Source organism: Marmota flaviventris, chromosome X (assembly GCF_047511675.1).
Source record: "Marmota flaviventris isolate mMarFla1 chromosome X, mMarFla1.hap1, whole genome shotgun sequence".
In the NCBI taxonomy this organism is placed as follows: Eukaryota; Metazoa; Chordata; class Mammalia; order Rodentia; family Sciuridae; genus Marmota; species Marmota flaviventris.
This window is the reverse complement of record NC_092518.1, coordinates 130,905,401-130,922,850: the sequence shown is the minus strand read 5'-3', so window position 1 is coordinate 130,922,850 and position 17,450 is coordinate 130,905,401. Positions and strand designations below refer to the sequence as shown.

The following is a 17,450-nucleotide window of genomic DNA, read 5'->3' as shown; positions in this document are numbered from 1 at the left end:
CCATGGTGAAGCAACCTGTACCATTCAGGGAGTGAAGGCGGGAGTTCCTGATGTAAAAGGAGCTTTGGCAGCTGCTGGGATGGTCCCTCAGTCCCTCTGTTTACTCACAAGAATCTCTGATTTCAACATATTCATGTATGCAGCAGTGGCCAGACACAACTTCTCACCTTATCTAAGAAATCACACAGAAAGCCACTTGTTTAGGTTGGCTTCAGGGAAAGGAATGCTACATATATTGTTATTAGTTGACAGACTGTGGCTTAGAAGTGTTTGGGTACGGCTGTATCCAAAGCACCAATATTCTTATACCCTGGTTTCCCAGGCTTATGGCGCAACAGTAGAATCTAAAGATTCAACAGACACTGGGTGGCTTTATATAAGAATGTGTTTGCAGGGGCTGGAGTTGTGGCTCAGTGGTAAAGCACTTGCCTGGCATGTGTGAGGCCCTGGGTTTGATCCCCAGCACCACATATAAATAAATAAATAAAATAAAAGATCTATTTACAACTAAAAAATATTAAAAAAGAATGTGTTTGCAAAAAAGTAATTGACAAATAACTATGGGTAAATGGCAGGAAGATCAATAGAAGGAAGGGAGCACTAGGTGGGGAGAGGAAAGGGTAAGAAGAGGTACTAGGGTCTGAATTAGAACAAGATATATCCCATGCTTGTGTAATTATGTCAAAATGGATTCTACTGTCATGTATAACCAAAAAGCACCAATAAAAATGTGTTTGAACATTTTAAAAGGACTTACTTATAATCTACTTACTCATCCATGATTGATTGATGAGCTTCTACTTACTAGTTGATCTATTAGTAATAATAATATGTAATATTTGACGGATTCCTATATTTCAGATACTATACTAAACACTTTTTATAGAATGACTAATTCTGACATCATTGCACTGCAGTAAGTTATATTATCTCTAGTTGACAGACAAGGAAACTGAGGCCTAGAACCATCAAGTCCCTTGCCCAAGTGTCCCTGCTGGTGAGTAGTGAGCTGAGATCTTCATCAAGGCTCTGGTTTCAAAGCCAGTCACCAGTACTGATATCCTCAGGTGTTTTCCTGGCACAGCCTTGGACCAGTTCTCCATGTGACAGCAGCAGCATCACCCTTCAGCACACTTAGTACTTGCACTCCTTCATACAAACTTCAGACCTGAGAGGAGTGCACCTCTAGTCATGGACTATTATGAGACGTTAAGTCTCCTGAAGCATCACAATAGCACCTGATTTGTCCATGACCATTTTATTACCACTATAACATCCAGCTTTTCCTGAAGGGGGAGGAGTAATCAGGTATGATACCTTTATTTCACATATAGGGAACAGGTTATTCTCTGGGGTCAAGTGATTGCTCTTGGGCTTTCAGGCCCTGAGTGGCAAACTGGGACTAATTCTTGCATCTCCTGGTTTGGGGGTCATTTATATTTCTGCTGCCTAATGATTAATTGCTTTGGCTCCTGGTGTCCTACCTGTAAAAGGACCATCTGATTTCTGAGGTCCCAGTGAAAGTACATGGAGATAGCTACCCCATTTTCTGTTGAGATATAATTCACAGAACATAAAACTTACTATTTCAATTTCTGTAATTCGGTGTTTTTAATAGATTCACTATGTCTTACAACCATCACCACTACCTAATTCTAGACCATTTCTGCCACCTATTAGCAGTCTCCATTTTCCTCATCACAAGTCCCTGGCACCTATTATATTTTTCTTGTGCTAAGCAGGCCCCTAGTTCTCAGCTCTGACTTCTCCATGAAAAGGTCATCCTTGTAGACATACAAAGTGCATTTAAAGTTTTCTCTGTGAGCATTCATCAGACAGTTGGTTTCTGTGTAGAAAGGAATACTTTTAATTGCAACTCATCAGCAAAGTGACTTACATAAAATTTCTAAACAAATAATTTTCCCACATTGAAGATCAAGCCACTTGCTACATAAGACACTTAGATACTTCCTGGAAACGTGTAAAAAGACTTTCAGACGGGGCTGGGGATGTGGCTCAAGCGGTAGCGCGCTCGCCTGGCATGCGTGCGGCCCGGGTTCGATCCTCAGCACCACATACAAACAAAGATGTTGTGTCAGCCGAGAACTAAAAAATAAATATTAAAAAATTCTCTCTCTCTCTCCCCCACTCTTTCTTAAAAAAAAAAAAAAAAAAAAAAAAAGACTTTCAGACCTGGGGCTGGGGTTGTGGCTCAGTGGTAGAGCACTTGCCTAGAACGTGTGAGGTCTGGGGTTTGATCCTCAGCACACATATAAATAAAAAAATAAACTAAAAATATTGTGTCTAACTACAACTAAAAAATAAATATTTTTTAAAAAAGACTTTCAGTCCTGGTGCCTGCATCTGAAGGATCCCTTCTTTATTGAGTTTCCCTTTCCCCAGTGGAACTGGAGAGGGCAGCTCTGTGTATACTTGAAATCAGCTGCTGGCTCTGACTCTGCAGTGGCCACTGCAGTTGGATTGGTGGTGGTGACTGTTTTGGACTGAAATGCCAATTCCTGTCTTTTTGTGAACTGTCTTTGTGTCATTATTGTCTTCTCTGAGAGGGCTTGGAATTTATTCATGAAACTACATGGAGCGCAGATGGCAACAGCTAAATCCATTTAGTAATCAGAATAAGACGCAGGTCATTTTCATGTTACCTTGTGATGCTGCAACCTAACTAAGCCAGAGGATATTAATTACTCAGCATGTTTTGGGGTATAAAAGTCTAAATTTATCAAGAACAAGTGTGTTAGAGTCTAGATTGAGGCAACAATTTTTTTTTTTTTTCGTTCTGGGAATCGAACCCAGGGCCTTATGCGTGCAAGGCAAGCACGCCACCAACTGAGCTATATCCCCAACCTGAGGCAACAAAATTTAAAAGGGTGCAAAATCCCATAGAAATTGGGAATTAATAGAACTAGTATTTTTGGTTCCCCCCCATCCTCTGTAGCAAGAGGTGAGAGAGGATACCTACTTTTTGCATTAAGGGAGAGAAATTATTTCCACAAAGAGATCTTTGGAAAATTGACCATGCCTCCCAGTCACTTTGTCGCATAGATTTCCCACAATGCAATTTTCAGGAATGTTTAAATGGTAGGTATGGAGGTGTGAACTTTTTTCTGTGACCTCTAGTCTTTCCTTTTAGTAATTTTGGCCCCAGTACCCCCTGCCAGAGAACGGGGATGGGGTGGGGTGGGCATCACGCTTTACAAGTAGCTGCACAAGGCGAGGGCTTTATTCCATCATGGTGGAACATCTTTATTACAGGGCTTATTTCAGGTTAAGTTAAGCTATGTCCCTTACCCCTCTGTCAAGGTTTCATCTGCTAATAGAGGCCAATGTTACTCTTATTCTTTGAAACCAAATGATCAAGAGGTTTGTGCCATAATTGTATTTTTCTGGGTCATGATTTTATCCCTCAGGTCTGGTTTTGAATCTGATCTCTCTTGTAATGGACTTTCTTTGCATTGGTTGGTGTTCTCCCTATTGACAAGTCTGTTTCCTTTTTGATAAGTAGCTTCATGCTCTTGGAATTGTTTAGACACAGATGCTAGCCCAGATGACAGACAGGTGAGTAGTATCATGGCTTTCCTGGGCACACTTAAATATAGTGTGAGTATTTATGGAACCACTAGTAAAGCAGACAAATGGAAAATTTGAGATGACACATCTGTGATTTACTAGACTAAGATGTCCCTGGTATTCTTCCTTATTCATATCCTTGGAAAAGGATCAAGATTTTAAAATCTTGAAAAGTGAAGCAGTTCAGGTGAATATGTATTCATTTAGGATTTATACTGGGCCCTCTTCCAAAAGAACTGAATGAAAATTGCTTGCATATATAAAGGGAAAAGGTAGAATAGAATCCATCCTTAGAAAGCAGGTGGATGGATGTCACTGGCCACTTGAGAGGCACCAATCTCCCTGCTTGAATCCTGACTTTGTCTCTGAAATCTTTGCAGTTTTTCATCCAGCAGTAGACAGCAGACACGTTCCTATTGCAGATGTATGGATTTATCAAAAATTATTATCAGGCACTGTGTACTGTGAATTCCTAGAAACAGATCAGAGATCCTGTCCCTGAATGGAGCCAGAGTTTGGGTAATGCAAACGAACAGACCTGTAGAGATGCTTCTTTGCTGCCAGGTCTGTATTTAGCATTGCTATGGAGATTACCAAGTCCCTGCCCTGGCTCCAAACAGCTCACTGTCTAAGGTAATGCTGTCCTATGGAACTTTCTATAAGGTGGAAATGTTCTCTGTGTTGTTCAACCCAGTAGTCACCAGTCACGTGTGGCTATCGAGCACTTAAAATGTGATTAATGCAGGTAAGGAGCTAAATTTTAAATATTTACTGAATTTTAATTAATTTTATTATAAATAGCCACATGTGGCTAGTAGCTACCATGTTGAACAGGGCAGGTCTAGGGAGAAGATGCACATAAACACTTAGCTGGAATGGGTGTGCAAACAACAAAGGAGGGAGTGATTAATCAAATCTAAATGAAAAGCTACTTAAGGGCCCATTAGATGGTGTCTCTCAAGGATCAGACATTCTATCAAAGCTTTGGCAGGTTATGGCTCACTGCCAGGTCATGATGCAATTTTCTAATAAGGACTGGCTGTGCCTTGTTTTATAGCCTTCATTAAAATGCACACTTAGCTTCAGATGCCAGTGGTGGTGGGTCAGGTTGCAATATGAGGTCAAGTTTATGTTCCCTTCCAAAGGGACATAATCTTCTGAAGGCAAACCTTGGCTGCTGGAGGTGTCTGTGGGTGGAACCAGCACTTTTCTTATTCAATAGGTCTTCTCAAGGACACATAAAAGTCTGTGGGGAACATTTCTAAAGTTCTGCTGTGTTTGAAAAGAATTTCCAGACAGGTATCACCAGTTCACTATGTAATTTTTCCATTTAAAAGAAAGTCTTTGTGACCCTCTGAAGTGGAATGAGATAAGTTGAATACTACCTACTTATACAGGGATTGGAGGTTTTGAACAGCCTGGGATGAATCAGTTGCTTTTTAAAATATGTTGGTGCCAAAGAGAGAACTTGTGGGATTCTTGTCTCCATCCCAAGCTGAGTACTTTTGGGTGGCACAAAAGGGCTAAAGAATATGAACCTATTTGAAAAAAAAATTGAATATAATATCTTTATAAGAGTATTTGTTCTTGTCTTGGATTTAGCAGCTGTGATTGGTTGTAAGATTATTTTCCTTTTTGCAGGGTTACAGATGGAACTCAGGGCCTAATACATGCCAGGCAAACACTGTACCACTGAGCTACACCCCCGGCCCTGGTTGAAAGCTTTTTTTAAAAAAATATTTACTTTTAGTTGTAGTTGGACACAATACCTTTTTTTATTGATTTAAAAAAATAAATGACAGTACAATGCATTACAATTCTTATTACACATATACAGCAAAATTTTTCATATATCTGTTGTATATAAAGTATGTTGACATATAATTCGAGCCTTCATACATGTACTTTGGACAATGGTGTCCATCACATTCTACCACCCTTGTTAATCCCCTGCCCCCTCCCTTTCCCTCCCACCCCTCTGCCCTATCTAGAGTTCGTCTATTCCTCCCATGTTCTCCCTCCCTACCCCACTATGAATCAACCTCCTTATATCAGAGAAAACATTCAGCATTTGTTTTTTTGGGGGTTGGCTAACTTCACTTAGCATTATCTCCTCTAACTCCATCCATTTACCTGAAAATGTCATGATTTTATTCTCTCTTAATGCTGAGTAAAATTTCATTGTGTATATACCACAGTTTCTTTATCCATTCATCTGCTGAAGGGCATCTAGGTTGGCTCCACAGTTTAGCTCTTGTGAATTGTGCTGCTATAAACATTGATGTGGACACAATACCTTTATTTTATTTATTTTTATGTGGTGCTGAGGATCAAACCCAGGGCCTTGCACGTGCTAGGTGAGTGCTGTGCTGCTGAGCCACAACCTCAGCCCCTGTTTGAAAGCTTTGAAGAAGTCTTCATAGCTCAGAATGTAGTTTGAGATTGAATGGTTTTATCCATAAATGGTTTGTATCTGTTGAATCCAAGGTCATTGAAGGAGTAATAATACAAAATTGTGTTATGTTGCTCTTAACTCTTTAGCTAATGGCATGTGGCAGGATATATTGACAAACAGTAAAGGAATGGCTGGGACTGCAAGCAAAATATTTGTTGGAGGAGTGTACTCTTACAATTTTAGAGCATTTTGGATTTCAGATTTTTAGGTAGGGATGCTGTATTTTGAAATCAGTGAGTATAATGCCTCCATATTTGTTCTTTTTCCTCAAGGTCACTTTGGCAATTTAGAGTCTTTTGTGATTTCACACGAATTTCAGGATTGTTTTTTTTTTTTTTTGGTTTTTGTGAAAAATGACATTGGAATTTTGATAGGAATGTCATTCAATCTGTAGAATGTTTGAGTAGTAAGAACACTTTACCAATATTAAGTGTTCTATCCATGAAGATGGAATATCTTTCCAATTATTTATGTGTCCTTCAATTTATTCCATTTTTTCCAGATTTTATTGTATAGATCTTTCACTTCCTTGGTTAAATTTATTCCTAAGAGTTTTTTTTGTACTGAAATTGAACTCAGGGCCTTACTTACTTAGGCAAGTAATGTACTATTGAGCTATATCCCAGGGCCTCACATATACCAAACAAGCTACATATACAGAACTTCCTAGTACTATTTTAAATTTTATTTTAAAATAAGTTCTCACTAAGTTGCCCAGGTTGACTTCAAACTTGCAATTCACTGTCATCAGTCTCCCATATAGCTGGAATTACAGACTTGTGCCACCATGCCCATCATCTTAAGTGTTTTTAATGATAGTTAACTAGGATTGTTTTCTATTTTTTAAAACTTACTTAGGCCAGGTGCAGTGGCACATGCTTATAATCCCATTGACTTGGGAGGCTGAGGCAGGAGGATTTAGAATTTGAGGCCAGTCCCAGCAAATCAGTGAGGCCACAACCAATGTAGTAGGACCCTGTGTAAAAATTAAAAAGGCCAGGATGCCAGGTGTGCTGGCACATACCTGTAATACAAGCAGCTCAGGAGGCTGAGGCAGGAGTATCATAAGTTCAAAGCCAGCCTATATAAAAGCAAGGTGCTAAGCAACTCAGTGAGATCTGTCTCTAAATAAAATACAAAATAGGGCTGGGGATGTGGCTCAGTGGTTGAGTGTCCCTGAGTTCAATCTCCAGTAACCCCCACCTCAAAAAAAAAAAAAAAAAAAAAAGGTCAGGGGTGTGACTCACTGGTAAAGTACCTCTGGGTTCAATCTCCAGTACAACCGCCACCCCCAAACAAACAAAAACTTATTTGGAGTATATAGAAATGTGACTGATATTTTTGTGTTTATTTTGTAACCTACATTTCTACTGAATTTATCAGTTCTTCATTTCCTATATGAATGCCTTTTATTTCTTTTTCTTTTTTTTTTATAAAGAATCTGTTTTTTGTCTTTTTTTTTTTAGAATTTATTTATTTATTGTATTTTTTAGTTTTCAGCAGACACAACATCTTTGTTTGTATGTGGTGGTGAGGATCGAACCCAGGCCGCACGCATGCCAGGCGAGCACGCTACCTCTTGAGCCACATCCCCAGCCCCAAGCCATATCCCCAGCCCCGTATTTCTTTTTCTTGCTTAACTGCACTGCTTTTTCTTCACCCCATAAGTTTTGATGGGCTGTGTTTCCTTTTTTTTCTTTGTCTCAAGATACATTTTAATTTTCCTTTTGATTTCTTCTTTGACCTATTGATTAGTTAGGAGCACATTGTTTGATTTTTGTCTATTTGTGAGTCCTCCAAGATTGCTACCATTATTGATTTGTAGTTTCATTCACTTGTGGTCAGAAGAGATACTTGTTATGATTTCAGTCTTCTTAGATGTGTTTGAACTTGTTTAGTATCCTAATGTATGATCTGTCCTGGAGAAAATTCTGTGTGCATTTGAGAAGTATTTTTTTTTTTTTTTTGCTATTGGATGGAATGTTCTATAATATTGTTGGATCTATTTGATCTAAAATGTAGTTTCAGTCCAATATTTCCCTATTGATTTTCTGTTTACTTCATCTGTCCAATGTCTAAAGTGGGGTCTCCTATTTTTGTATTACAGCCTCTTCATATCTATTAATATTTCCCATTAAAATTGAGATGTTCTAATGTTAGTTGCATATATATTACAGTCATTGTAACTCCTTGATTAATTAGCATTTTTCATTATATAATCACCTTCTTTGTCTGTTTTTATAGTATTAGACTTAGAGTCTATTTTGTTTAATGTAAGCATATTACTCTCACTATTGGTTTTCATTTGTAGAGACTTATCTTTCTTATCCCTTTATTTTCTAAAGAGAAATTACTATATCAAGAAAATATTTCAGTATTATTTTGTTTCATGCAAAGATAGTTAAATTTTTAAATTCTCTTTTTCTTTTTAGGATCTGGAGACTCTGATGATTTTAATCTGGAGGATGCACTGAAAGAAACTTCCTCAGTAAAGCGTGAGTAGTAAATCAAACTATTAAAACCAAACAGTAGTGATTAATAGGGACTACCCACTCAGAATATATATACCCTCAAGAATAACAAGGTAGTCTATATTACACTTGATCAGGTTAAGCATGACTAGAAATTATATTATTTTTAAAATATGAATATGTGAAGTCCTTTGTTGAGAAAATCTAACAATGTCCCCAAGAGGGAACTACAGTAGGCTGTGGAGTATGTTAGTTTTTTTGTGCTGTTCTGTCAATTTATTCTATAAATCTTTTTCTAAAGATTAGTTGGTATTTTTTGTTTTCCATTACATGTGCAGGGCTTTTTCATATGTACATATATAGCTTGTTTTTGACTGCTGCTTTGTATGCTACAGTATGCATTCAGCAAACATCTGAGTGCCACCTCTGTGACAGTTCTTTTTTTTTTTTTTTTTTTTTAGAGAGAGAGAATTTTAATATTTATTTTTTAGTTCTCGGCGGACACAACATCTTTGTTTGTATGTGGTGCTGAGGATTGAACCCATGCCGCACACATGCAAGGCGAGCGCGCTACCTCTTGAGCCACATCCCCAGCCCTCTGTGACAGTTCTTGTTTTAGGCACTGGGGAGATAGAGCACAGACTGGTGCCTCTTAGAACTAGCATTCCAGTAGTATGGATTTGGCCATGGCCAATAATGACATTTATTCACTGGCAGATATGTAGTTTTTTCCCCCTTTTTACACAATTACAAATAGGGCTACAGTGAACATTCTTGTCCATGTCCTTTGTACCTATGTGTAATGAAACTGCTAGGGCAAAGTGTGTGTGTATTTTACATCTTAGTAAATTTTGTCAAATTGTATTCCAAAGTGGGTGTGCTGTTATGTACTGCCACTGATATTGTTGCAATAAGACCTTTTTTCTCAGACCTGCTACAATAACACTAGATTTTTCTTATCAATATTTTCCAAATATGATAGACAAAACAATATCTCATTGTTTATTATGCATTCCCCTGATTATAGTACGATAGAGCATCATATTACATATTTATTGGCCAGTTGCATTTTCCTCTTTGATGAACTGTCTGTTCACATCCTTTCCCCATCTTTCTGCTGGCTACTCATCTTTTCAAAATGAGTTTAGAGGATTTCTTTGTATATTCTGTGTTGAGAAAGTTAGGGGCTCTGGAGTGAGACCCTTCCTAGGTCTGAACCCAGCCTCTGCCATTAATTGACTGTCACCTTGTATAAGTCAAGTGATTTCTCTGCATCTCAGTTTCCTCATCTAATAATAATAATAATAATAATAATAATACCTGCCTTCTGGGATAATTGTAAGGATTAGATGAGATGATCCACGTGAAGCATTCAGCACAGTACTTGGAACAAGGTGAATAACAAGTGTTAGCCATTGTTGTTCTTTGACTGGCTTGGTTAGAGTGACTGACTGTGATTGGGCAAGCATACCCAAGGAACACACAGACCTGCCTAAATCAACTGATAGACTCAACACAGTTCCTGCCAAGATTCCAGCTGGACGTTTTGCAGAAATGAAAAGGCTGATTCAAAAATTCATATGGAAATTCAGGTGACTCAAAATCTTCAAAACTTAATGCAAAATGTATAATATTCAAAGTATTGTGGTATGGATAAAAAGACAGATTTAGAGATCTGTGGACTAGAATTGAGAGTCTAGAAATAAACCCTGACATCTACGGCCAGTTAATTTGTTGTAAAACAAATGCCAAGATCATTCAAAGGGCAAAGAACAGTCTCCATCAAATGGCGCTGGGACAACTGGCTATCCACATGCAAAAGAATGAAGTTGGACCTTTACCTTATACCACACACAAAAATCAACTCTGAAGGATGATAAACCTAAAAAACTATATATCTCTTAGAAGTTAATGTTTGCATGTGGTGTGAGGTAAGAGGTTAGAGTGTTCTTAGGACTTTCCTGAGCATGCACACAGTCTTATGCATGTGAGTGGCCTCTTTGATTCCCAGGAAAATAAATAATTTATTGACAATGTTGATTTTAATGAAATTATTAAACATTTCTAAAAGTAACAGGACAAGAAATGATAAGTATAAACAGACTCCAAATTAATAAACTTATTATTCTTTAATGGGGCCTTTTTATATGGTGCTATATATTGAACCCAAGCCTGTGCATGCTAGGCAGGTGCTCTGTCACTGAGTTACACCCTAGCCCCTTAGTATTAGTATTAATACTAATACCCCCTTCTGAGTCATGTGCCAGACCATCTAATCTGAGTCTTAGGCACCCATCAGCCAGTGTGTCTGGAACTCTTAGCACCACCAAATGTCATGTCTGTTGTTGAAAGACAGCCCTTAGGACCACATCATGCTGCCACCTTTTGTTTTCTACCTTACCTTACATTTCATGTAGTTGAGATTTCAAAGACATAGGCCTTGGTCCAATCATTTATCCTATGGAGAATGTTCTCATTTGTACATTGTGCATTCCTTCTCTTATTTAAAAAAATTCATGAACCACCTAGTTTGGGGTACCCTTGTCAGTGACCTCTGTCTATTCAGTCATCAATGCTTAATGTGTACCTGCTTGCTGCCAGGCACAATCCTAGGTGTTAGGCATATACTGTGGAAAAGGTCACTGCCCTTATGAAGTTACTTTCTCCAGGAGGACACAGAAAGTACCTAAAATAATTTCAGGATGATGTGATGGTGGAGGCCCAAAGAGGTGATAAGGAGCAGCTCCTTTAGATAGAGTGGCAAAGGTTCTCTGAAGAGAGGTGATGTGCAAGGAGTCATGCAGATTGGGGAAAAAGCCTTCAAGGCTAAGGGATCAGGCATGAGAACTCTGAGGTAGAAAAGTGCTGGGCTTACTCGGGCCTGGAACGCAGCCTGTGTGGGTGGAGTGTGGAGAGAGTTGGAGAAAGCATAGAGAAGTTGTCAGGGAACAAATCATACAGGATCTCATAGGGCATGGTGGTGACTTTTATTGTAGGTGTAAGGGGAAGCTCCTTAAGGATTTTTGAATAGCTTTATTGTCATATAATTCATATTCCATAAAATTTACCCATTTCAACATGTACAATGCTTTTAGTGTACTCATAGGATTGTGCAACCATGACTATTGTCATTTTCTCTTCTTTTCTGTAGTGCTAGGAATGGAATCCTGGGCTTTGCACACATGAAGCAAGCACTCTACCCCCACTTACTTTTCCAGCCATCAGTCAATTTTGGAATGTTTTCACCATATCATAAAAAATAAGCCCTGTACCCTATGTTACTTCATTTTCTATGGCTGTAGCTGAATGTACAGACTGGGTTGTTCATACAAGATAAAGGCTGGTTTGGTTCATGGTTCTGTGGGCTGGGAAGTGTAGGAGCATGGTGCTAGAATCTGGGGAAGGCTTCTTGCTGCATCATGGCATGGAGAGACAAAGCAAGTCAGACCTTGTTTTTGTAACAAAGCCATTCCTACAATGACCATTATTTCAGTAAGACCCTCCTGAGGTCAGAGCCCTCATGACCCCATCATTTCTTTTTTTTTTTAGAGAGAGAGAGAGAGAGAGAGAATTTTTTTAATATTTATTTTTTAGTTTTCGGTGGACACAAAATCTTTATTTTTTTATTTTTATGTGGTGCTAAGGATTGAACCCAGCACCCTGCGCTTGCCAGGCAAACGCACTACTGCTTGAGCCACATCCCCAGCCCAACCCCATCATTTCTAAAGATCCTTCTTGTCAGCATTGCTGTATTAGGGACCAAAACATGTGAGCTTTGGAGGACATCTTCAAACTATGGTAACTGTTGTTTTTTTTCTTTTTCTTTTTTTTTTTTTTTTAAGATTTATTTAGTTGTAGATGAACATACAGTATCTTTATTTATCTTTATGTGGTACTGAGGATCGAACCCAGTGCCTCACACATGCGAGGCAAGCACTTTGCCACTGAGCTACAGCCCCAGCCTGCCGCAGTCTGGCTGGGCACAAATCACTAGCCACTGAAGCAGGAACAAACTTTATTTTTAAACTGCAGGAAAACACTTCACACAGCTCCCTGGGAATCGTCCTGAACGCCACGAGGCTTGTCCAGGAACCCCCAGCCGGAAATATCTCTCCCGGAAATCCCTCCTCCTGCACTTCCCCAACCAATGGGAACTCTCGGGGAATCCCCGGAAATCCCCACGAGAACTCCAAAATAGTGCGAGAACTCAAAAGTTGCAGCAGAGGCGGATAGTAATGCCTTGCCTATCAATCAATACTGTTGGCAAAATGCCAGGGGCCATACAGACTCAGCCGTGGCTCTCAGCACCAGCCCCTATGGTAACCCTTTACTTGTCATCACTAATCCCCTGATTCTTCCCGTTCCCACCCTTCACCCTTAAGCAACTACTAATCTCTTTGTGTTTCTATGGATTTCCCTATTCTGGATATTAATGGAATCATTCTTTTTGTGGACTTTATTTCTGGCACCTTTCACATAGTGTAATGTTTTCCAGGTTCATCTGAGTTGCTTTCACAATTTTGTCCCCTACTCAGTCTTCAGTTCTCCTGGAGTAATACATGTCTGCTTTTGAGAAATAAAACTTTTTATGATGTGGGCCCAGTGGTTTGTGCTTTTAGTCCCAGCAATTTGGGAAACAGGTAGGAGGATAACTTGAGCCAGAAGTTCAAGGTCAGTTTGGACTACATAGTGAATCCCTATCTCAAAACACAACACAACACAACACAACAAAACAAAACAAAAAATGTAAAAAATGTAACTTTTTGTGAGTGTCCTTGTTTCCTAGGAATGCCATGGTCCCTGTCTTAGTATATTTGGTTTATTGTAGCAAAACATCTTGACTAGGTAATTTATTTTAAAAGGAGAAATTTACTTATCACAGTTCTGGAGGCTAGGAAGTCTAAGATCAAGACATCAGCACATTTGATGTCCGGTGAAGTCTTCTCTTTGCTTCATAAATAGTGTCTTCTATTGTTGTCCTCAAGTGGTACAAGGGACAAATCGGCTGCCTCAAGCTTCTTTTACAAGGGCCCAAGTGCCATTTATGAGGTCAGAGCCCTCATACCTAATCAATCCCCAAAAGCCCCACTTTTTAATACCATCACTGTTTGGGTTAGATTTCAACATGAAGTTTTGGGGACACACAAAAGTTCAGACCATAGCAAGCACTATCATTAAACCACAGCAAGATGATTGTACCATTTTTGTTTACTGTGTTGGTTGCAGCACCATATTATAGAGAATCACTCCACATAGGATTGCCTTGATGCTGGAAGCATTTGCTGAGCAGCCAAGAAATTTTAAAGCTTTAATTTTGAGAAGGATATCAGAGAAATAGTTTTTTTTAATTTTTTAAAATTTTTAGGACCTTAATGCTTTGAAGAAGTTGACCTACTATTCTTAGAGTTCTTGATGAGTAGTTAGACTCTCTTCATCTTAATTATGGATGACAAAAAATCCCATTCAAAGACTCATGACAATATACAACAGAAAATCTGTAGTTAAGTTTCTTTAAAAGCGCATAATTCCAAGCGCATGTTCTACATCATTACAGGCTCTGACTCTGACAGAGTAATTAACTGGTTCCACGTGCATTTAAGAACCAACCTCTCTTGAAGCAGCACCTACAGATCTTCAGAGGAAACAAGAATTTTCTATAGACTGTAGCTTGGTAGGGCAGAACTCCACAAAACTACCATAATTATACTTTGGAACTAGCATAGTGTAGATAAATGGAACACAATTCAGAGTCCAAAAATTAAATGTTCATGTGTATGATCAATTGATTTTTAAAATTTTCTTGGTGTATTATAATTATCACATAATAGTGGGATTCATTCTGACATATTTCTGTATGCAATTAATCAATTTCATTCTCCAGTATCTTCCCTTTCCTACAGCTCCTCCCCTGTCCCTGATCTCTTACTTTACTCCCTTTACTTTCATGAGACTCCCCCGCCATTTCCCCCCTTTTTTTCTCTCTGGCTTCCACATTTGAGAGAAAACATATGACCCTTGAGTTTCTGAGTCTGGCTTATTTCACTTAGCATGATGTTCTCCAGTTCCATCCATTTACCAGCAAATACCATAATTCCATTCTTCTTTATGGCTGAATAAAACTCCATTGTGGATATGTACCACATTTTATTTATCTATGTATCTGTTGACTGATAGTTGATTTTTTTAAAGACAGATAAAGCAATAATTTTAAACAAAAGCTGTTTGAGTCATTCAAATTTTAAACTAATATATACATAAGTGACAATTGCTTTCCTAAAAGTTGTCCAAATAATGATTTCAATAATGCAACTCTTCTTTCATACCTTTTCACATCACTATAATATAAATATACATCAAGAAAGATAAGCTACACTTCTTTATTTTACATTAGAAAGTCATCTCTCAATCTATGATGAGCATGTATTATATGTGTAGTGGGGCATGATAGTGCATGCCTATAATCCCAGGGACTCAGGGGACTGAGGCAGGAGGATTGCAAATTCAAACCAAGCCTCAGCAACTTAGTGAGTCCCAAAGCAATTTAGCAAGATCCTGTCTCTAAATAAAATACAAAAAAGCACTGGGGATGTGACTCAGTGGTTAAGCACCCCTGGATTGAATCCCTGGTATAAAATAAACAGATAAATAAAATATATATGCATAGAAATAAAAACTAGCAACAGATTATCAATGTGGTTCTTTTGCCATAAAAATCTATGTGGTGAGCTAGGGTTGTGGCTCAGCAGTAGAGAGCTCGCCTAGGATGTGTGAGGCACTGAGTTCAATTCTCAGCACCACATATAAATAAAAAAAATATTCCATCAACAACTAAAAAATATATTTAAAAAATCCATGCACTAGTGTAGTGTTCACATGGATGTATGTGGAATGGTATACAAAGCTTCCTGCAGAGTAGCATGCACGTTTGAGCAAATTAAGAAAACTCTGTTATCAACCACTTCCATATAAGCCTGTTACTAAAGCTGAACTGTGAGAGATGGTGCATGCAGTTATGCTATGGTCTCCTTTACCATTCCCACTTTTTCAAAAAAATATTGAGTTATAATTCATATAATAACATTAGTCATTTTGTTTAATTTTTGAATAATTTTTGTGTGTGAGTTATACAACAATATTATAACATGTGTACTGATAGTAAAATAGTTACTGTAGTGAGCCAAGTTACCACAGCCATCATCTTGCTTTGTTGTGAGATGATGGATGTGGTAACTTAGCAAAATTTCCCTTAGCAAAATCCCTAATATAGTAGAATTTTATTAACTATTGCCCTCATCTTATATATTAGATCTCTAGACTTGTTTATCCTATATATCTGATACTTTTTTCTTTTAATAAAATTAACTATTTCATTACTTCAATAACTTATTTATTTCTTGTGGTAGTGAAGATTGAACCCAGTGCCCTGCCCATGGTAGGTAAGCACTCTACCATCAAGATACAACCCCAGCCTTTCAATTTTTTTTTTTTTTTAATTTGTAATTTTGAGACAGGATCTAACCAAGTTGCCAGGCTGGCTTTGAACTTAAGATCGTCCTGCTTGAGGCTCCTGAGTAGCAGGGGTTACAGGTGTGCCCCATTGTACCTCCCTTTGATACGCATTTTAAAGTTAAGAATTCAGTGGCATTCTAGAATAGACAATGTTGTGTAATCACTATGTCTATCTAGTTCCAAAATATTTCTCTATTCCAGAGTAAAATCTCTTAATGTATTTCACAGCATAATTGTCACAGATGTTATGCCATTTTTATTTTTGCAAAAAAGTGGAGTGTGACCGTTATGTGAAACTTCTTAAAAATTGTGCCAGTATTATTTAAAAGTCATTTATTACCGTACTGTCTTTGGTGAAAGATTAGGATGAATAGAATACTCATGAATATATGATAATATGCTGGTAGTGCTTATGCAGTGAACTAAGGTTCTGTTAACCAGACTCTCCTCATTCCTCCCTTGTTCCAGTCCAAAGTAACCACCCGCTTGCTTTTTGTGTCTGTGAATTCAGTCTATTTTGAATATTTCATATACAGTCATGTATCACGTAAAGATGTTTTGGTCAACCACAGACCACATATACAATGACAGTAGTCTCATAGTCTCATAGGATTTTCAGAGAGCTGAAAAATTTCTATTGCTTACTAATATCTTAATGTCATAGCATAACACATTGCACTTACAATTATGTATAGCACATGATATTTGATAGTAAATAATTATGTTGTTGGTTTATGTGTTCACTATACTTTTAATAGTTATTTTAGAGTGTAGTCCTATGTAGTCCTACATTTAGGTTTGTAGCCTCAGAATACCAGGCTGCCTAGGTGTGTAGGAGGCTGTATAATTTAGGTTTGTGTAAATTCACTCTATGATGTTTTCACAATGACAAAATTGTTCAGTGACACATTTCTCAAGATATATTCTCATTAAATCAAACCTACACATTTGTGTGACCTTCTGTGTCTGAATTCTTCCATGTAACATAATGTTTTGGAGACACATCCATGGTTTCAGTGTAACTTATGATCAAAATACTCAAGGAAAAATAGTGTTTTTACTGAACAGGTATAGACTTTTTCTTGCCTTTATTCCTTAAATAATATGATGAAACAACTATTTATTTAACATTCACCTTATATCAGGTTTTATAAATAATGTAGAGATTATTTCACATATACAAGAATAGGTATGTAGGTTACATGCAAATACTATGCCATTTTATTCAAGGGTAGGTTAGAGTCCTGGAACCAGTCACTCACAGATACCAAGGGATGACTCAATACTTTGTTTCTTTTTGTGCCTGAGTAATATGGATTGTGTGCATATACGGTTATTTGTTTATTCATTGTTTAATGGATCTTTGGCTGTTTCCACATCTTGGCTGTTTAGGAATTATATTATGGTCAACATGCTATTTATATGTG

General features: G+C 37.9%; 1 protein-coding gene across 2 annotated transcripts in view; it reads left to right on the top strand.

The window, feature by feature from the left end:
• Positions 1–17,450, top strand: part of Cd99l2 (CD99 molecule like 2) — a 115,834-nt gene that overhangs the window by 41,130 nt on the left and 57,254 nt on the right. For both annotated transcript variants that reach the window (XM_071606594.1, XM_027954487.2), the window contains exon 2: positions 8,476–8,538. In XM_071606594.1, coding sequence (XP_071462695.1) covers positions 8,476–8,538 — 63 coding nt within the window. The remainder of the gene's footprint in view (positions 1–8,475; positions 8,539–17,450) is intronic.